This window comes from Narcine bancroftii, chromosome 13 (genome assembly GCF_036971445.1).
Source record: "Narcine bancroftii isolate sNarBan1 chromosome 13, sNarBan1.hap1, whole genome shotgun sequence".
Classification (NCBI taxonomy): domain Eukaryota; kingdom Metazoa; phylum Chordata; class Chondrichthyes; order Torpediniformes; family Narcinidae; genus Narcine; species Narcine bancroftii.
Genome location: NC_091481.1, coordinates 16,170,498 through 16,193,414, shown reverse-complemented (window position 1 = coordinate 16,193,414; position 22,917 = coordinate 16,170,498). Strand labels below are relative to the sequence as shown.

The following is a 22,917-nucleotide window of genomic DNA, read 5'->3' as shown; positions in this document are numbered from 1 at the left end:
GTATTTCCCTTAACAACATAACATAAAAGCAGATCTTCCTTTCTTTGCACATCTGCTCAGGCAATGAGATTTCTCAATTGACTTAATGTTGTTCTTGTGTGGCAACAATTCAATTGCTCCATTAAATATCCTGCTTAACATTACATGGATGAGATTTTCCTTTGCAATTATTTGTGTTACAGTTAATATTAATCATTAACATACTCAAGAAGCATCCCTAACATAGGGAAATGTCCCACAGCATAAGCATTTAATCTACTCGCTTCCATGGTTATATTTTTATTTGTTATATTCCCATCACCTCAACTATTCAGCTTTAGGCTTTGAAGTGCATTTCTCTTTGTAAATTACACCTCTATTTGTCTCCTGTGGCCATCATTTTAGTGTTATCATGTCATTTCCCACTAAGGTATTTTGCAGGCAATTCCGTTTCATGTTTTAAATTTTAGACTGATTGGCTATCATTTTATGCTCCATTCCTAACCACACTCAAGAAGGTGGTAGTGAGCTGTTTTCTTGAACAACTACAATCTTTCTAGGGTGAAGAAAGTTCCAGGATTCATACACATTTAATGCTGGAGAAATTCCAATATATTTCCAAGTCAGGATTATGTGCGACTTGGAGGGGAAACTACCCATCGTTGTGGCCCTTTCTGTTTGTTAACCTCAATAAGTGTTGTCAGTCACCTGAGTAACTGCAGTCCATTTTATAGAAAGTGCACACACCAGACATGATGCACTGATGGTAGATGGATCAAATGATGAGGGTTTTGAATTGAATCAAATCAATTGGATGACTTTGTCATAAATGGTATAATACTTCACAAGAGTAGTCCAGGCAAGGCTACTGACCTTAACTTTTCAGAAGGTAGAAAGGCTTTCAGACTGCAACACCTTTCTGACACAAGCTGGAATGGATTTTGTGCTGCTTTATTTTGTGAACAGGACTAACCTGGACAATTTTCACTTTGTCAGGTAAATGCCACTGACCGTACTTTTTCCAGGAGCTGTTCATTAAAAAGAAGCATAGGTTTCTCAGCTAGAGGAGGATAGGAGGAGATAACCAGGAAGGGTTTTCTTTACGCTTGCTTGACTTGGTGCAATCATTTCTGAAATTTTACCAATGTCTTTAATGCACAAGCATAGCTTTTGCCTGTATGAGAGAAAATGAGTAGAAAACAAATCATTTTTCTGAATTTTCAGTATCCTGAAGTGGTTCAGTATAGCTGCTCTATTTTCTATTTCATTGGGGGAGGACCCTGATTTACCTATCTAAATAACTCCATGCCAAACAGTGTATACACTGCAAGTCTGGCCCATCACTGTACAGATATGATCAACACTGATGACGATTTAATTCCCATGCTTTTTGAAATGAAAATGGACAAACTCATTTTTGGAAGCAATCCATCTAGGTCAATGTTCCTGTTTCTGTCATCTTAACACCAAAGTCATTTATCAATTTTTTGATAATGCATTTAGAAGGATTAATGAAAGTGGTGTGGTACATTTTACAGAGTCTAAACAGACATTTGATTAATTGTGACATAACAAGCATTACAGGAAAACTGAAGCATGTGATAACAAAGAATCAATACACAAAGAAAGAGCTAGAGGAATTCAAATAGTCAGGCAGCATCCATGGAAAATAAACGTCAGTCGATATTTTGGCTAAAACCCCTTCATCAGGAATACCATAATGGAGCAGACCCCCAAATAAGAAGATGGGGTAGGGGTTGGGAGGAGCACAGACTGGCAGATGATAGGCAAACACAGGAAGTGGGGGAAGAAAAGAGCTTAGAGGGAACGAATAGAGTGCTGAGAAAAATGTACCCTGATAGGAAGAAAGGATGGGGATGGAGGAAGGAAAGCATGGGTGACATACAGTAAGGAGGATGAGGAGGAGAAAAAGAAAGAAAAGAAAATAGGGCCAAAAAGATGGGAAATAAGGGGGGGGGGGGGAGAAACTACTGGATATTGGTCAACATTGATGCCATCTGGTTGAATTCTACCAAGATAGAATACTGTAAAAGATACTGTTCCTCCAATTTATAATCAGGCTATTATTATTGGGCAAAGAGATTAATAGTGAATGGATATACAGTAATATCCCTGTTAACCAAATTTCAAGCAACTGGTAAAAAAAAATGCGGAAAATAAAAAGGTAAAAAATGCGAAAGTTTAAATTGGTACCCCCTAGCAGGGTTGCTAGATTTGGCGCCAGATTAAATAAAATTAAAATTTTTTAAAGTTATAAAAAGCACCAAAAGAACCAAAAAGAGCCTAATGTAGCAGCTGCTACACATACAGAAACACACCAAAGGACATGGTGGAGGTTTCCGTTGAAATGTTTATTTGAATTTCGCATGCTTCCCTTTAAGGCCAATAGGAATTAGGCTCCATGCAGCAGTGACCTCATCATGTTGCCCGGGGCGCAAGCTGTAGCCTAAGCCCCAACAGTGCCATCTTTCTGCAGCTGCCCCGCCAGCGCGGTGAAACAACTGGAGCCAGTTCGCTCCAAGAGATGTGCAAGTGCCAAATTTCTGCTGTTTGGTGCCAAAGGATCCAAATCTGGCAACCCTGCCCTCTAGAGGTTAGTTCTCCAATCACACAACACGCAATCTCACACAAAAGGTAAATTCACTTATCTGGCATCTACCAATCCCTTTTGGTGTTGGATATTGGGGATTTTACTATTTTTATAATTGAAAAGAAATAATGTGAGATGATAGACCTTCAAAACAATAGAGCCAATTAAACTAATTCCTCATGTCAGTGGCCTCCTCTGCAACTGAACCCATGACTTCTTTCCTGTCCTGCAGTCCATAGTTAGTGAAGGTTGGTGATAGCAACTCCTTCCTTCTTGATCTCCCTTAAAACCGCTCTATTCTCAGCCCATACTATACTCCCTGTAGTCTTGACCATGTGTACTCCAACTCCATCTGTATATTTGTCAAAGACACCACCATTGTCGGCTGAATATAGAAGGGTCAAGGAGGGACTAGTGGCTTGGTGTCAGGACAACAACCTCTTTCTTAATATAAGCAAGACTAAGAAGTTGGTGTTATGAACTAACAACCCTTCTAATCTTTTTGTTTAGGACTGAAAGGAACAGCAATGGAACATTCACCAGACAATGGTAAATTCAAATTAATAGTTTTTATTAAACTATCAATAACATAACATTTCTTACTTAACTCTAAATTTAACCCCACTCTGCACAAATGTAAAATGTATGTGTGTGATTAAAGTCCCACTCTGAACAGTCAGTTTTTAAAACTTCGGCATAATTTTAGTCTTGCTTGAAGGTCTTAAATTCTCAGTTCAAAATTAATTATAAAGTGCTTTGAAACATAATATCTTCAGGCCTCTTTACTCAAAATTATTTTGATGAGATATTCTTTAAATAGAAGTAACCATCTTTTGAGCCACCTTTGAAAAGGAGAATACAATTCCTGTCTTCTCAGGATCAAATCTTTTTAGTGAAGATTTTGGAATCTGCCCTCTTTTCAAAAAGACAGCAAATGTGGCCATTTTCTTTCATGATGAATTCACAAACCCTGACAAGGATTAAACAACGTGGCCATACATAAATGAACACAGTAGAATTCTCTCCTCTTTTCCAAAGAGACAGTGAAGTGGTCTTCCTTATTTCAAAAGCCACTTATTCTGTGTTCTTTTTCCATGAGTAACACACAATAGCACCCATTCAGGTTACTGTAATTCAACCCTGCCGTTGACAAGGTTCCAACCCCTGTGTGTCACGAGGTTTTGACTTCTGCACTCTCCAAACTGAACTGATCCAAAAATGTCTGAATTCGATAATATATTTCTATAGATCATGTGACAGTTACATCATCAACAAGGTCATGTATTATTCCAATTCTTGTAAACCACATGACTATCAGTTTTATTTTTACTAAAATTTGTTCCTTTTTCAAAACCACTCCATCTCCACTACAACCTCTGACCTCACCTCTGTTAAGAGGCTTATGTGGTTTTGTTTAAAAAAAACCAGATGGCTTCCTCAGCAGTTCTTCTTTCTTTCTTTGGCTTGGCTTCGCGGACGAAGATTTATGGTGGGGTATGTCCACGTCTGCTGCAGGCTTGTTGGTGACTGACAAGTCCGATGCGGGACAGGCAGGCACGGTTGCAAGGGAAAATTGGTTGGTTGGGGTTGGGTGTTGGGTTTTTCCTCCTTTGTCTTTTGTCAGAGAGGTAGGCTCTGCAGTCTTCTTCAAAGAAGGTTGCTGTCCGGCGAACTGTGAGGTGCGAAGTTGCACGGTTTGAGGTGATATCAGCCCACTGGCGGTGGTCAATGTGGCAGGCACCAAGAGATTTCTTTAGGCAGTCCTTGTACCTCTTCTTTGGTGCACCTCTGTCTCGGTGGCCAGTGGAGAGCTTGCCATAGAACACGATCTTGAGAAGGCGATAGTCCTCCATTCTGGAGACGTGACCCACCCAGCGCAGATAGGTCTTCAGCAGTATAGATTCGATGGTTGCGGACTCTGCCAGCTCGAGTACTTCGATGTTGGTGATGAAGTCATTCCAATGAATGTTGAGGATGGAGCGGAGACAGCGCTGATGGAAGCGTTTTAGGAGCCATAGGTGATCCCGGTAGAGGACCCATGATTCGGAGCCGAACGGGAGCGTGGGTATGACAACGGCTCTGTACATGCTAATCTTTGTGTGTTTCTTCAGGTGGTTGTTTTTCCAGACTCTTTTGTGTAGTCTTCCAAAGGTGCTATTTGCCTTGGCGAGTCTGTTGTCTATCTCATTGTCGATTCTTGCATCAGATGAAATGGTGCAGCCGAGGTAGGTGAACTGGTTGACCGTTTTGAGTTTTGTGTGCCCGATGGAGATGTGGGGGGCTGGTGGTCATGGTGGGGTGCTGGCTGATGGAGGACCTCAGTTTTCTTCAGGCTGACTTCCAGGCCAAACATTTTGGCAGTTTCCGCAAAGCAGGACGTCATGCGCTGAAGAGCTGGCTCTGAATGGGCAACTAAAGTGGCATCATCTGCAAAGAGTAGTTCACGGACAAGTTGCTCTTGTGTCTTGATGTGAGCTTGCAGGCGCCTCAGATTGAAGAGACTGCCATCCGTGCGGTACCGGATATAATCATTGTTGAGGTCTTTCATGGCTTGTTTCAGCATCATGCTGAAGAAGATTGTAAAGAGGGTTGGTGCCTGGACGCAGCCTTGCTTCATGCCGTTGTCAATGGAGAAGGGTTCGGAGAGCTCATTGCTGTATCTGACCCGACCTTGTTGGTTTTCGTGCAGTTGGATAACCATGGGGGGGGGGGGGGGGTGGCGGGGCATCCGAGGCGCTCTAATATTTGCCAATGCCCTTTCCTGCTCATGGTATCAAAGGCTTTTGTGAGGTCAACAAAGGTGATGTCGAGTCCTTTGTTTTGTTCTCTGCACTTTTCTTGGAGCTGTCTGAGGGCAAAGACCATGTCAGTAGTTCCTCTGTTTGTGCGAAAGCCACACTGTGATTCTGGGAGGACATTTTCGGCGATACTAGGTATTAGTCTATTAAGGAGATTCCTAGTGAAGATTTTGCCTGCAATGGAGAGCAGCGTGATTCCCCTGTAGTTTAAGCAGTCTGATTTCCTGTCTTTGTTTTTGTACAGGGTGATGATGATGGCATCACGAAGGTCCTGAGGCAGCTTTCCTTGGTTTCAGCAGAACATGAAAAACTCATGCAGTTTGGTATGCAGAGCTTTGCCGCCAGCCTTCCAGACCTCTGGGGGGATTCCATCCATACTTTGCCACTTTTCAGTTGTTCAATTGCCTTATATGTCTCTTCCCGGGTAAGGACCTCATCCAGGTCTATCCTCAAGGATTGTTGAGGGAGCTGGAGCAGGGCGGATTCTTGGACTGAGCGGTTGGCACTGAAAAGGGATTGGAAGTGTTCTGACCATCGATTGAGGATGGAGATCTTGTCACTGAGGAGGACTTCGCCATCTGAGCTGTGCAGAGGGCTTTGGACTTGGGGTGAGGGGCCGTACACAGCCTTTAGTGTCTCATAAAAACCCCTGAAGTCACCAATGTTGGAGCTAAGCTGGGTTTGTTTGGCGAGGCTAGTCCACCACTCATTTTGGATCTCCCAGAGTTTGCGCTGAAGGTGGCTGCATGTGAGACAGAAGGCTCGTATTTCCTCTGGCCAGGAAGGCTTTGCAAGGTGAGCCTGGTGGGCAGATCGCTTCTTTGCCAGCAGCTCCTGGATTTCCTGGTTGTTTTCGTCAAACCAGTCCTTGTTATTCCTGGAGGAGAAGCCCAGTACCTCTTCAGTGGATTGCAGTATGGACGTTTTCAGCTGATTCCAGAGGGTTTCAGGAGACATGTCCGTGAGGCAGTTTGCATCCTCGAGCTTTGCTTGGAGGTTTGCCTGGAAGTTTCCTCTCACTATGTCTGACTGCAAGTTTCCAACATTGAACCTCTTCCTGGGGGCTCCACTGTTCTTGAACTTTGGCTTGAAGTGAAGGTTGAGCTTGCAGCGAACAAGCCGGTGGTCAGTGTGGCATTCCGCGCTGGGCATGACCCTGGTGTGGAGCTCATCTCGTTTGTCTCTTCCTCGCACCAGAACATAGTCCAGGAGGTACCAGTGTTTGGTTCGGGGATGCATCCAGGTAGTCTTCAGGCTGTCTCTCTGCTGGAAAAGGGTGTTAGTAATGACAAGCTGCGTTCTGCACAGAGTTCCAACAGGAGGCGCCCTTTGTCATTGCACTTGCCAACACCATGCTTGCCAAGGATTCCTGGCCAGGTTTCTGAGTCTTTGCCGACGCGAGCGTTGAAGTCGCCAAGGATGACAACCTTGTCGGGTTTAGGGGTGCGTTGGATGAGGTTGCGCAGACCAGTGTAGAACTTGTGCTTTTCTGCTGGTTCCGCGCCTGAAGGGTTGGAGCATAGACACTGATGAGAGTGATGCGTCGCTTGTTTTGAAGGGGGAGTCGCATGGACATGATCCGGTCAGAGTGGCCTGTCGGGAGTTTTTCGAGTTTGGAGGCAATGGAGTTCTTGACCATAAGCCAACACCAGATAGGCATCATTCAGCCTGAGGCTTGACAGACGTAGTGTGTAGCCCACGCCGTGTTCTTGGAGGCTGCCTACATCTGCAAGGCAGACTTTGCTGAGAGCGGCTATGTCGATGTCGAGTCTGAGGAGTTCATGTGCAATGAGGGCAGACTGACGTTCAGGTCGGTGGCTGTCAGCCTTGTCTAGCAGGGTTCTGATGTTCCAACATGCTAGCTTGAATTTGTGTGCATCTTTTGAGGGGGAAGACGTGGACCTGTCCACGGGCTTGCGCAAAGGAGGTTTTAGGTGGAGTGCAGTGTGCGCAGTATTGGCCCTACCCTTTACACCCATGGTTCGTGTGCCGTGGCCAAGCAAGCTGGGACGTGGCAGCGAGGTCCTTGGATCGTAGGTTTTATATTGGAGTGACCTTCTCCTATGCAGGTTGCTTAACCGGGCTGAAGAGGCCTGCCTCCCCTTTTAGGTCGAACCATTTTGGAGATCTACGACCACTGTCCCCAGTTATGGAGTGGTGCGCCCTGGAATTGGCCTGCGTGCGTTTACTCCTGCCGCAGCTGAGTAAAGGGGATGCAGCATTGGTTGAGGATCAGAAAGAAAACTTCTAGTAGAAAATCTTTTAAGACTGGAGAGATCTCTGCAATGGAGTTCACAGTTGTTAGTGTTTAGACTATTAGTTTTTGAGGTGTGTATTAAACTCTGAAATACACTAAACAGTTCTCATTGACCGCTCCCGGCCCGGGGCTCAGCTGCCAATGGTCGGGCTGTGCGGGCTGCCAGGGTTTGCTTGGCGACGGCAGCCTGTGCTCGGGCAGCGGTGCGGGCAGGCCCGGTCTCGGCTGGCTGTCTCTCCCCGCGATGCGGCCGTTACCTCAGGCGGACTCAGACAGGATCTTTAAATTTGATATCAAGACCACTAAACTCCAGTTCTGCACCTTGAAGAGCTTCTCCTAAAGTTTCATGGTAATGGTTAATTGTCTTCTTCTTCCCTGCACAGAAGGGTAGGGAGAAGTACTTGTATGTCTCTTGTCGATTATGGTAGGGTCCGACCATATTCATCCATAAGACGACTTCTTCTTTATCTGCAGTTACTTCAGTTTTTAATAAAGCAAACACTCCATTGTTCTTTTATAATTAAGAACCACTTCAGATTCATTAGCTCTGTCTTTCCAATACATTGTGACTCTGAGAATGAATTCCTCTCTCTGACTACAATGGTTCTCTGTAAATGCTGTGACCTGTGTGTGGCCTTGTACCAGCCCACAACTAACTTAATAAGAACACATATACAATATTTTAACTCTATAATTTACTTTACTAAAACATTTTCTAAGAAATATAACTTAACCTTAACCTAAATATTAATATTAACATAGATCCATAACACTGGTCACAGACTTCCATAAGACAGGTGGAACTCACTCTGCTAACACAGAGATAGTAGATTGCTTTAAATTCCTGGGAATGAACATCTCCAATGAGCTGTTCTGGTCCTAATTTGGCATGCTACGTGCACCCCTCAGTAACCTCAACAGATGCACTATTGAAAGTATCCTGTCAGGATGAATCACTGCATGGTATGGGAACTATTTCGCCGAAGACAGCAAGAAATTAGAGTTGATAATGCACGCAAGATCATATACAATGTTCCCTTCCCTCCATAAACACCTCTTTAAAAAGTAGTCAACATACTGAAGGACTCACTCCACCCTAGCTACACTCTCTTCACTGTCAGGAAGAAGATTCAAGTGTGTGAGATCACACAGTACCATGTTTGACAGTTTATTTCCTGCCTTAAATTCTTAAATGAATCTCACATTTGAAAAGATACTGCCTTTGCTCTGTTCTAATTGATCTCTCTTTGTAACTCTGAACCTTCTTGTTTTTTAAATACTCTACGATGTATGGATAGACTAGCTGAATTGTTCACAAACCAAACTTTCTCACAATAAACTTGAACTTGTAACCTTGAAAAAACAAATTAGAGGTAGAGGCAGGGGAAGTACCTCAGCAATCAGTTTCAGATCATATTTATTCTTATTGCATTTACATGATCTGGACTTGGAACGGAGAGGGGATTATAGGAATATAGCAGAAATAGAGAGATTAGTCTTCTTGGAACACAGAAGTTAAGGAGATTTTATGGAATTGTTTTAATTAAGCAAATACTGAGAACCAGCTTCATCTGGCAAATGGAAGTAGATGTCAAATCAGGCATTTAGGACCTGTAAATTCTACTCAAGAGAATCGAGATTCAATAAGAATTTTTAAAGACAATTGGAGATAACATAAAATTTTCAGTTGAAATTACTATGAAAATTAAACATTTTAACCATTGCTATATGAAAATGAGAGCAGTTTCTGGGATCTACATGTGTGGTTATAGGCTGAAATTCATACTCATTTCCAGAATTTTTTGACAAGGAAATCATCACAAAATTTAAAAATTGATATGCACTAATTTTCAAAGTTAAAAATGAAAATTTTACACTTGCTGAATGAGGTGCAAATAGAGTTTAAATAGCTGAGTAAACTCTTATTACTGCTGAATAACCTTTGGATGCAAAAAATATATTTCATAAAGGCAATAATTTACTCTGAATAATTATTTTAAAATTCATGTATTATGGTTTTGACATTTCATCTTAATTTTATGTAGCAGTCCCAATCGATATTTCACTCTCTAAATTGCATAGAAATGAGTCCTTTTATTGTCCTAGTTTGCCATCTGTCTGGATTCTCCAACCTGAATGGTCGCTCAGCCAGTTTGATGACAACACTAATCTTCTTTGGCTTGGCTTCGCGGACGAAGATTTATGGAGGGGGTAAAAAGTCCACGTCAGCTGCAGGCTCGTTTGTGGCTGACCAGTCCGATGCGGGACAGGCAGACACGATTGCAGCGGTTGCAAGGGAAAATTGGTTGGTTGGGGTTGGGTGTTGGGTTTTTCCTCCTTTGCCTTTTGTCAGTGAGGTGGGCTCTGCGGTCTTCTTCAAAGGAGGCTGCTGCCCGCCAAACTGTGAGGCGCCAAGATGCACGGTTTGAGGCGTTATCAGCCCACTGGCGGTGGTCAATGTGGCAGGCACCAAGAGATTTCTTTAGGCAGTCCTTGTACCTTTTCTTTGGTGCACCTCTGTCACGGTGGCCAGTGGAGAGCTCGCCATATAATACGATCTTGGGAAGGCGATGACAACACTAATACTGAGCAGACAAAAGGTGTGTGGTCGCATCTCAGACTGAGAAAGGGGAAAAGCAGACTACAGAGCTCACTGAAATGTTGCAATTAGGCTTCTTTGAGATCAGCAGGAGCACCCTTTTTCAATGATTGAAAACTCCCAGCTAATGTATTTGAACCGAACTAAATTGCAGGGTTCAGGGGAAATAATAACTAGTGTGTGGGTCTCAACTGAAATATTTGTCCAATAGGATCTTTTTATGCTGAAAAATCTGTATTATTCTGTCCTATCATTCCAATAGTGTAAGCAGAACATTGGGATCCTCTTACATTTGTAGCCTTGTGTTGATAATGTTTTCAGGGAGGAGCACTGAAGTTACACGGTGGAATGTGAATCAACAAGTTTTAACATCAGTAGCACAAGAAAAAGAAGACTTTTCCAAAAGCAGGCGAAACAACCTTTATTTCAAGAACAACACAATCTGGAATGATATTTCACACAAATAGATTTCCTATCTACTACATGTGAAATTGAAATCCTTCTTCAAATGTTCAGTTTTAAATTATTTCATAGCGGAGACTTTTTAAATATAGTTTAGCAGAAGCTTTATATTAAAATGCAGTACTGGTTCCATGCCAAACATTTCAAGGATGTGTAACTCGTTGACTTGGAATGATCAAAAGATCATCAAGCATCCAAATCACACCCTGTATTTGTGGAATCTCTGAATAAAATAAATTCTTGCATAATATAAATTCTCTCACAAGATTATATTCTGAACAGGTAATCATTGGAAATTATTTGTAGCCTGAAGCGTTTTCATTCCACGAATGAATAAGATTAAATAGGTTGCGCAAAGAAAACCTGAACCAGCACAGACTTGTTCTGTCACTTTACAATTTACATGTCAAAAATATCATCTGCTGCTTTGTCTTGAAGAAAGTGGATGCAGTGACAAAAATATTGATTTATTATTTTCAGTGTAGCTGTATTTAATTATTCTACTCAAATGCATTGTTTGAGTTAAAAAAAATGAATCCTATTTCAGAAAACAACACAGAATGAATATTTTGTGGATAGAATGTTGATTCTTGCGAATGTTGATTATGCGATTCAACATAAAAGATCATTTCATAAGAAATTACAATGGAGTTGGATTAAACAGACTGCTGCCCTACCAAAGTAAAATTATGGCCCAAAATTACCTCAATGTTTGGAATGTCAAAGGCAATGAATTGCTAATCTTACCACATCTGGCATAGAGATGAGATCCTCAGAGCATAAGAAAAAAGGATATTTCAATTTAAATTTCAATTTTTCAGTGGACATCATTAAAAAAAGTTAATAGAATCAAGGAGAGATACAGCACAAAAACCTAGCAAAGCCCCACCAACCACTTATTTAACTATTCATGTATTCATCCACTTTTTCTTTTGACATTCCCATGAACTCTTCTCAGATTTTACCACTCACCTATACACTTGGGGAAATTTACAATGGCTAGTTAACCTAACAAGATACAGATCTTTGGGATGATGGAGGAAACAGGACCACAGGGAGAATGTGGAAACTCCATATTGACCACACCCAAATCAGTATTTTCTTATTACAGAAAAAGACAGTGGAAGCAAAGGATTTAGAACTTGAATCAAAAAATAGGATTATCAAAATGCACATTTGATCTTTGGCTAACGTCGAGGGACCCCCTACTAGATATTTGAGACTGCTATAACTACTAATTACAAAATGTACATTTTAGGCAGCATTATGGCCAACATTTGACATTTAATCCACAACAGACAACACTCAAAATAGATTATTATCATTTGTTTCACTTGCCTTATCTGGTTATGCATAAATTAACTGTATAGCAGATATAAGGTGATTGCATCAGACAGGATGCAGAGGAGATTTTGGTGGAAAACTAACAATGAGGTGTATAAAATGATAAGGAGCCTCGATAAAGTGAACAAGAAGGAGGGTCAAAAATAAGGAGCATGTATAGTAAGTAACTAATCAGAGGACATTGTGGAGGGAGTGTCTCCTGAGTTGGTGTGTGGAAATCAGAAATAGGAAGGGAGCAATCACTGTCTTGGCAGATGTCCATTGGCCCCTAAATAGCCTTTGGGACACCAAGGAAGAAATAAGAAGGCAGATTTTGGAATGTTGCAGAAATGACAAGGTTGTTGTCATGGGAGACTTCAACTTCCCTAATTTTGATCGGTATCTCATTAGTGCATGAGGGAGAGATAAGGCTGAATTTGTCAGCTGTGTCCATGAAGGATTCCTGATACAGAATATGAAATACCCAACTAGAGGAGAGGCTATACTGGATCTAGTACAGTACTGGGTAATGAACCTGGTCAGGTGACAGACCTCTTGGTGGGGGAGCATTTCACTGATACTGATGACGGCTCCCTGAGATTTAGCATAACTATTGTCATGGATAAAAGCAGACAAAATGGGAAAGTGTTTAATTTGAGAAGGGCCAATTATGAAGGTATGAGGCAGGAACTCAGAGTAAATTGGGAATAGATGTTCTCAAGAGAAATCACAGAAACAATGTGATGGATGTTTAGGGATCACTTGTGCTGGGCCTATGGTATGCTGGGCTTCATGAGTCGGGGGACTGAGTTCAAGAGTCGTGAGGTAATGTTTCAGCTCTATAAATCTCTGGAGAGCCACACTTAGAAAGCTATGTTCAGTTCTGGTCAACTCATTGCAGAAAGGATATTGAAGCTATGGAGAGGGTGCAGTGGAGATTTACCAGGATGCTGCCTGGATTGGAAAATGTGTCTTATGAGAAAAGGGCTTTTCACTTTGGAGCAAAGGATGAGAGGTAAGATTATGAGAAGCATTGATAAGCTAGACAACCACCTCCTTTTTCCCAGGGTGGGAGTAGCAAACACCAGAAGACATCTGTACAAAGTGAAGAGAGAAGAGTTCAGGGAGTTTTTTTGCAGAGAGTTGTGGGTGCCTGTTATGTATTGCCAGGGGTGGTGATGGAGGCTGGAACAATGGGGCATTTAAGACAAACACATGGATGAAAGAAAAATTGAGGGTTTTGTTTTTTTTGGTAGGTATATATAGGTCAGCACAACATCGTGGGCAGAAGGGTCTATACTGTGCTGTAATGTTCTATGTTCTAAGATGGCAAAAAAAATAAATCACCCAGGAGGTTTTAGGGGTCTGGATGTCTCTGTCTTTAAAGACATAGGAGCAGAAAGCTTCATCACATTTAAAAAGAACTTGGATGTGTCTTGCGCTGTGAATAGCATGGAAAGATGAGATTAAGTGAAGTATCATATCTTTCTTTTTAAAATATTTTTATTGATTTTAATAAAGAACTTATACAAACAAAAAAGGTACAATTAAACACGATAATATGGACAGCTACACAAACTAAATAAGATGTTGTACATAAATTGTAAATCATATCCATAATTCATATTCTAAATAGTAGATACATTTTTGGGAAAAACTCTAATAACATAAAAAAAAGGAAAGAAGAAAAAAGTAGAGGAGAAAAACTCAAACCCCTTACCTAACTGCGTTGTCAGATGCTATACATGACTACTAGTAAAAGAAAAATGAAGGTAAAAAAACTTAATATAAGGAAAGTGGAAAAGATTCAGGTCAAATAATTTAATTACTTTGGAATAAAATTATAAAGTAAGATAGTAGGTCATAAATGACCCCCATAACTTCTGGAATCTTGTATCTGAATTACTGAATAACGAATCTTTTCCGTGTTCAAACAGAACATGATGTCACGCAACCACTGATCACGAGTAGGCGGGTAAGGATCCTTCCATTTAAGTAAAATCGTGCATCTCTCCAAAAGAGAGACCAAAAAAAACGCAATTCTGCACCAAAGATAAACAAGAATCCTTCCCTTCTGTTAAATCTAGATTGAAGATTTTTGATAAAGTATGGAAAACCTCTCTCCAGTATTTTTCTAGCTAGGATGTCGAGAATATATGAATTAATGACGCTTCTCCGCTCTTACACCTGTCACACCAGGAAGTTGTATCAGAATAAAAGTGAGACAATTTTGTGTACATAATGAAGAGCTATTAACCAACTTAAGAATTGTGTCCCATCTGATATAGTCAAATTTAAATCCTGTTCCCAAGTATTTTTGACTTTAACTAAGAAAGTCTGATTTAAACATAACAATTTCTCATAAATAATAGATATTAAACCTTTATGAGAAGGCATTAAACTACAAAACTCATCCTCAAAATTTGATTCAGACAGTCTTGGGAAATTAGAACCTTGTGATTCAATAAAATGCTGGAATTGAGATTTTGACTTTTTAAATTTATCAGTAATCTGTTCAAATGATGCAAAGTATCCATCAATGAACTTCAATCAATTATTTAGATGAAGGATCGAGTACAATATATTTAAGTTTGCTGATGCAGTTATACTATCAGTCTGTGATATTAGATGGATGTAGGGATGCTGACAAGAAATATTGACAGGTTAAGTGAATGTTTGAAGATGAGACACATGAAATTTAATGTAGAAAAGTGAGATCATCCAATTTGATAAATAAAATAGAAATGCAGAGTATTTTGTAAATGGTGACAGTTTGAAATATCTTAGTGTTCCGAGGGAATAAGGTGGTACACTGAAAATTAATGTCAGGTACAAAAGCATAAACACAATGGGATCAGAATCCCAAGAATTTAAATGAATGTGGTGTAGCGTGCACACTACGCAAAGTGTGGAGTAAGAACGACACACACACACACACACAGTCGAGTCGAGGTTGAAGACTGATTTATTGCTCTGCCAGCTCTGTTTATATTCACTTCCTGCCTCTGATGACAGGATTGATGTCATCGCAGCGCCAGCCTCCGACAGGCCGGCGTTCCCACTGTTACCCGCTGAGTGGAGGTCACATGGGATGATGGCTGTTGGTCCCTGTGAGGCCCTCGCGATCACCACATTCGTTGGCCATCTTGTGACCGGATTGCAATTCGGTTCACGGGCCGCTACAGTGGAAACAGAGGCCCTAAGTAAATACTGGTACAGAGGCCATAAGAGTTCAAACAGCTCAGATATAATTGGGCTGTTCATTTCAAGCAGAGAGGGTGCAGAGGTCCTGGGAATTTAAACACCACAGCCCTAGAAATCCAAGATTCAAACAGTGTGGGAGGAGTAATGGTTTGAAAGTGTGATTTCAGGGTTCAAAGTAACATGTAGCTGATGAATATATTCTACTGCATAATTACTATTTTTAAATTATATGTTGTAAAGTTAGGGAAATATTAGTTGCATGAAAAGTTCTTTTTTTTTTGTCATGTGGGAATTTGACGACCTAGATAAGAATATATACTTGAGCTCTGGGTTTGGAGTCATCCCTGAGCTGAGAAATTTGAGCATGGCACAGTTAGAAAGATGGTCACATTGCAGTGCAGAGGAAAGGATGACAGGCTGACGAGAAGGAGGAGGCAAAGTAGTACAGGAGTCTCCCCAATTCATCTCCCTAACAAATATATTTTGAATACTATAAAGGTGGTGGCTATTCAATGGAGTGCAGCCAGGGACAGGACTAATATGTAGCTCAGATGTATAGTGGGGATGTGGAGGAGGAGGATGAGGAAATAAAAGTGATTGGGGAATTTCATTAGTTAGGGGTACAGTCTGGCTTTCTATCCTTCCATATGCAACAACAACATGGTACATTGCCTTCCTGATAGTCAAGAATCTCACTGCATAACTGCACAGCATCTCAAAGATGGGGGTAAGTGGGGAAGTAAAAATGCCAAAAGATTGTGATCCATTATTGGTACCAATGGCGTAGAGTGAAAGAGGGCTGAGGTCCTGTAGGCAGGGTTTAGAGAGGTTGAAAAGTGTTTAAAGAGCAAGATCTCAAAACTAGTCATCTCCAGTTTATGAAAAGTGCCATATTTTATTGTGCAAAGAGGTAAGAAGATAAAGCAAATGAATATGTGGCTAAAGAGAGGGAGGGTTATGGAACACTTTTAGATTTATAAGGAATTGGGACTGGTACTTTTGCCATCTTCTCTCACCTAGCCTCCAGTATGAATATCTCTCAATAATGACACATTCTGTCCTCCTGAAAGCACGGCTTCCCATCTGCCATAACTGATTTAAGTCCTCACATGAATTTCCTCCTTTTCCTTCATGTCTGCTCTGAGTGTCCCCTCTCTTAATCAGGACATCATCTGTTATCTGATCAGCTCCCACATCCAAAACATCATCGTAACATCTTCCAGCATTATTGCCAACTTCAATGTGATCTCACTACCAGTCACCTCTTCCTAGTTTTCTGCTTTCCTCAGGGACCTTTCTTGATGATTCCCTGCTCTGTTCATCCCTCCCAAACACTCCTCCATGTATCCTGGAAATTCCTTCTGTAACCAAATTAAGTGTCCCTTCACTTCCTCCCTCAACACTGCTGAGACACATGAGAAGGTAGAGATAGAAATTCACCTGCGCCTCTTCCAATGTGGTTTACTGAATTCAGTGCTCACAATGTAGTCTCCTCTATAATGAAAAAAACCAAGCATAGACTAGACAACTCTTCTGCTCTGCATGCAACACCCACCTCAAGTTTCAAGTTGCATGTCATTTTAACTCTCCTTCCCATAATGATCTGTCTATCCTAGGCCTTCACAATTAATACCGAGGGGTCAAATGCAAATTGGAAGAAAAACATCTGATATTCTGCATGAGTAGCTTTCAACCTGATGTAATGAACATTGAAATTTCCCAATTTCAGTTAACCCACACTTCTGGTGCTCTCCTCCCAGACATATTCACCTATCCACCTCCCTTTGTTCAGCCTACTATCCCCTCCTCCAGCTGTTTCCATCGGCACATCATCCCCTCCCCTTTTGGTTCTACCCATCTAATGTCTGCTTCAACCCACCTCCCCCTTTACGGGTCTTTCCTCACTATCTTTCCTGTTTCCTCGCAGTCCTGATGCAACAAAATAATTATATTTGGTTTATTTATACATTTATTTTTAAATGCAAGAAGTATGATAAATATGTTTGGTGAGCAAAGGCACCACAAGGGAACATGATATGGTGTTAATAACAGAAACTTGGCTCAAAAAGGGAAAGGACTGACATTAAATATTCTTGGATACAAAGTATTCAGGAAGGAAAGAGAATGAACAAAAGGAAGGATTGCAATATTGATAAAAGAGAATATTATATCACAAGAGAGACAGGACATAACAGATGACTCAAATACAAAAGATGTTTGCTTACAGCTAAGAAACAGTGGAGAGAACATTATACTTTGGGGTGAAATTTATAGGTTACTAATGAATGGGGAGGTATAAAGGAGCAAATGTGCAGGAATATTATATAAAAATGAAAACTGATAAGCTAGTTAAAACTTTAATTATCCCTATGTTAACTGGGACAGTAATACTGTTAAGGGAAGAGAGGGTGAAGAATTGCTAAAATGTGTCCAGGCTAATTTCTAGAGCAGTATATTTCTGGTCCATCACGAAAAAAGGTTTTGCTGGATTTGGTTCTGGGGAATGAGATGGGTCAAGTACACCAAGTTTCCTAAGGGAAACGTTAAGGAGATAGTGCCAATAATATTATAAGATTTAGGTCAGCTGCAGAAAAAAAAGGAGGAATTGAAAGTAAAAATAGACTAAGCTCAACAGGATGAGAATGGATCTTGTTAAAGATAAATTGGAACAAAAGTTGACAGGGAAAACTGTAACAGAGTCATGGGTTTCCTTTAAGAAAGAGATGGTTCAGATACAACTGAGGCACATTTCCACTAGGGGCAAATAAACATAGGAAATAGGAGAAGGAGTAGGTCATCTGGCCCATTAAGACCACTCTGCCATTAAAAAAGATCATGGCTGATCTGGCTATGGACTCAGCTTCAGATACCTGCCTTCTCCCAATAAGCCTTAATTCCCTTCATGCAAACATCCATCAAACTGTGTCTTAACTACACCTCTCCCCTACTTACAACCTATGTGACTAATGATCATCCGTACATATCACTGAAAAAAACTATAAATTTAAAAAAAAAGAAAAAATGTAAATATAAAAATTACGTTTGGTCGTATGTCCACCAGTGCTATAGCTGTGTGCATACGATAGTTACCATCAGATGATATCCTGGCATTGTGTACATCACAGCATCTCTCTCAGTTCTCAGGATAAAAGAATGCTGTACATGTACACTGGGCTGTCGGAAGAGTGCAGGGCAGTGGAATCAGTGTGGGGATTAATAGCGGGCTGTTGGGAGAGAGCAGGGCAGTGGGATCAATATGGGGACTGATAGCGGGCTGTTGGGAGAGCATAGGGCAGTGGGATCAGTGTGGGGACATAGCGGGCTGTCGGGAGAGCATAGGGCAGTGGGATCAACATGGGGACTGATAGCAGGCTGTTGGGAGAGCATAGGGCAGTGGGATCAGTGTGGGGACATAGCGAGCTGTCAGGAGAGTGCAAGGCAGTGGGATAAGTGTGGGGACTTATAACGGGCTGTCGGGAGAGTGTGGAGCAGTGGGATCAATCTGGGGATTGAAGCATAAGGACTACACGCCATTTTAACCAATGTCAAACTTGCATCCATTTCAAGATGCAACCACTCAGTCAGAAAGGAACTCGGACGTATGTCAGGGAATGGCTGTATACTTTATGAGGCAGCTTCAACTACTTCCTTGGACAGACAATGCCGCAGATTCACTTCTTTCTGGGGAAAGCAGTTCCTCCTTATATCTGTGCTAAAATTACTCCCCCAAATCTTGAGGCTATGTCCACTTGCTCTCCCTAATCACCAGTAGAAACAATTTTCCTCCTTCTATGTTTTCTATCTCTTTCATAATTTTATGTATTTCAATAAGATCCCCTCTCAATCTTCTGAATTCCAGTGAGTTTAGTCCCAGGCACTTCAATCTTTCGTTATAAGAAATAGGAGCAGGCCTTTCAGCCTGTCGAGACTGCTTTGCCATCATTGAGATCATGGTTGATCTGATGACTCATCTCTACCAACCTTCCTTTTCCTCTTATCCCATTCTATGTAAATTAAGGTATTTATTAAGAGAGGTAATGCCTTAATCCCTTAATAAATCATGCCTTTGAGCATGGAAAAGGCATCCTTGCATGGAAGCTTGGACTCACCATTCACTGCACCAGAACTCCCCCACCCCCCAACCATCTTGGACCTCATCATGCCACTGGATCCGGGATGGGATGTCGAGAGGGTGGATCTGGACCTATGCAACCCCTTTTCATGCACATGCTGTTCCTTTCTGAGGAGTGGGGTATCCTCATATCAAACCCCACAAACTAACTGAAAGGAACCATCATCATCCTCTGGAATAGATAGCCAGAAGAAAGGGATGTAACTTAAGTTAACCCTATCATCACAAGAATCAAATTAATGAGCATCCTCTGGACTGCCTCCAAAGTCAGTACATCCTTTCCCAAGCCAGGAGAACAGAATTGCGCACTGTTCCAGGTGTTGCCTGACTGGTACCCTTTGTAGTTGGAGCAAATCCTTTCTGGACTTAAATTCAGTCCCTCTTGCAATGAAGGTCAATATTCCATTTGCTTTCTTGATTACCTGTTCCACCTCCAAATCAATCTTTTGTGATTCATGCACAATAACTCAAATGTCCCTCTGTTCAACAGCATGCCGCAATATTTCACCATTTAAATAATAAACTGACCTTCAGTTCTTCCTTCCAAAGTGAGCGACAGCACATTTAACAACATCGAACTCCATTTGCCAGAACTTTGCCCACTCACTTAACCTATCTACATCTCTGCAGAATTTGCTTTTCCACTCAATTTAGAGTCATCAGGCAAAGTTAGATACGCCTCTCTTCCAAATTGGTTGCACACCAAAAATTGACCCCTGTGATACTCCGCTCTCCACTGATTGCTAGCCAGAGAAACACCTATTTTTTTCCCAACTCTCTGCCTTCTATTGATTAACCATGCTAAAACAACTTTCTAATTCAACCTCCCCAGTCCATGCATCCTGATCTTGTGGTTGAGTCTTTTCATGCAACATCTTATTGAACGTCTTCTGTAAATCACGACACCCACCTATTCCTCTCTCTTCACTGCACTCATAACCTCCTTATAGAACTCCGTCAAACAGGGCCTGTCTTCCTGAATCCTTGCTACATTTGTCTGATGGATTGTTCTTACCTCTACAACAAGCTTGGTCTTAGGTTTTATTCTAATGAAAACAATTGGATGGCTGGCTGGCAAGCAAAACAAATGAACACCATATAGGATCTCAGACTCAGATTTTATCTAAGTCACTCTGATTTCAGAATATTTAAAAAAAATGCCTTCCCTGCAAAATAATCACCAATGGAATTCTATTTTAATTCAGGCTACTATCTTAGATTTAAACCTTGAAGTAACCACCACTGATTTATTTCACGAAACTGACGACACAACAAAAGACTGTTGCAACCCTGCCAATGTGGAATTAAAAGAATGTTTATATTTCCGGGTGCATGAAAACTGATACCGGGTAGGCAGAGAAAAATAATTGAGAACAATGCCACCTTCTGGATATGCTTCAGATTGAAGCACAGAATTTAATTTTGATAAAGTAACATTTTATCTGTTAGGAAAAAAAATGGCCTGATACTTACAACTAGTTTACAGTCAGAGCACCGTGACAGAGGTGCACCAAAGAAAAGGTACAAGGACTGCCTAAAGAAATCTCTTGGTGCCTGCCACATTGACCACCGCCAGTGGGCTGATATCGCCTCAAACCGTGCATCTTGGCGCCTCACAGTTTGGCGGGCAGCAACCTCCTTTGAAGAAGACCGCAGAGCCTACCTCACTGACAAAAGGCAAAGGAGGAAAAACCCAACACCCAACCCCAACCCACCAATTTTCCCCTGCAACCGCTGCAATCGTGTCTGCCTGTCCCGCATCGGACTTGTCAGCCACAAACGAGCCTGCAGCTGACGTGGACTTTTTTACCCCCTCCATAAATCTTCGTCCGCGAAGCCAAGCCAAAGAAAGACAGTCAGAGCATATCTGAAGTGCCAGTTGATGAAGTAGACAAAGACGATGTGGTCAAACAATAATCATGGCTTTTATTAGCAGAAAGTCATGGTACAATAATGAAAGACAATAGATGCATATACAGTTATATCCAAAGGGAATGTCCTTAACAGTAGAGATAATGCACAACCAATGTGAGTACAGCAAGGCTCGCCAGAGGGGAGAAAGTCAGCTTGGCAGACATTCACTACAGTCTCCCCCCCCAGCAGAAGAAGGGTTAAAATCAAAAGGACAGCTGCTAGGAAAGACCGAAGCAAGCGATACATGGATACCATGTTTGGCCTTGAGATATTCTAACAGCCAAAATACACCAGTATCTAGCAAGCAATCGAAATATAATGAGATGTTTTATGAATATGTCAGCCTATCAGATTGTTTACGAATTCTTTGTCTCGAAACAGGTGGCTCCTTTGCAACCTTGGGAACTGATAAAGGTCCTGGGTCTGTAGTGTGGGAAGGACTGGCTTCTGGACCCGGTCCAGAATCGCCAGCGTGAGGAAGTGGAGCCTCAGCATGGCCATCTGAAAGCTTACTAGGGGTCACAGGCTGGGTGGGGGGGTGAGTCCAAACTCTCAGGCTCATTCTGAATAGGGGTGTGAGGAAGGGGTGAACCAGGTAAGGCCAGATCTCTTAGGTATCAGTACTCCCGTCTGGGAATTTAACATGAGCGTAGTTGGGGTTAGTATGCAATAGCTGAACTGGTTGGACTAGGGGATCTGTTTTACGCGCCCGAGCATGGCTCTTTAGCAGGATGGTTTCAGGCTCAGATAAACAGGCTGGCCAGTCCATCACAGTTCCTGATTTCCTAGGAAAGGCAAACATATGTTCATGAGGTGTTTGGTTTGTTGCAGTACACAATAAAGACCGAATAGAATGTAGTGCCTCAGGCAGCACCTCCTGCCACCGGGTAACAGGGTAACCATGTGTTTTAAAAGCAAGATTAACAGACTTCCAGATTGTAGCATTGGCCCTTTCAACCTGCCCATTGCCCTGCGAGTAGTAGCTCGTGGTATGGCTGGTGGCAATCCCCTTTCACAGTCTGGGGTGCCAGCTCTTATCACAGAAGTAGCATTTTTCAGGAGTTTGCCTTTTTCTTTCTTTTGGGGTTCCAGCACTCCTGGATGTTTCCTTTTCGGTTTCTGGCATTTCACTGGACCGCATGGCACTTCTCAGTGTTTTGGCTAGAGTACCTGCCCGATCGTAGGTTAAGGGCTCCGTCTCCAACAGCCTCAGTCTGATGTAACTGGAGTCAATCCCGTTGACTAAAGCATCCAGGTTCAAGGCATTGTGGTGTGGTTGCACATTGACTGCCCTGACATCACATTCATTTGCCAGTGAGTCGAGAGCCAGTGCTAAGGCAGCATCACTTTCCCCGGGTTTCTGGTGTCTAGTCAGCAACTGGTGTCGAGTAAGCACCACATTCCGTGGTGCCACACAGTAAGCAGTCAGACATTCCCGGGTTATAACCAGAGTGGCAGCTCCTTGCGTTACGGCAGAAGGGACCTCACCCAGCAGAGAGTTCAGGTGGCCCCACTGTATCGCCTCATCGACCACTTTATTTCGAGCCATGTTTCGAAACAAGCAATCCAGTGGTTGAAAATTTCTCTGACCCTCGGGGCAGACTGGTCGATTATCAGCCGCTCTGGCTTGAGTGCTGC

The 22,917-nt window shown here is 42.0% G+C and overlaps 1 protein-coding gene across 7 annotated transcripts in view; it reads left to right on the top strand.

The window, feature by feature from the left end:
- Positions 1-22,917, top strand: part of gsap (gamma-secretase activating protein) — a 100,574-nt gene that overhangs the window by 16,118 nt on the left and 61,539 nt on the right. For 5 of the 7 annotated variants that reach the window (XM_069909715.1, XM_069909713.1, XM_069909712.1 and 2 more), the window contains one exon: positions 3,101-3,139. The exons of 1 other annotated variant lie outside the window; for it this stretch is intronic. In XM_069909715.1, the coding sequence (XP_069765816.1) occupies positions 3,118-3,139 (22 nt within the window). In that variant the 5' untranslated portion in view covers positions 3,101-3,117. Of the gene's footprint in view, positions 1-3,100; positions 3,140-13,966; positions 14,005-22,917 lie in introns of those variants that run through there. One more of the 7 variants, XM_069909718.1, reaches the window with a different exon arrangement.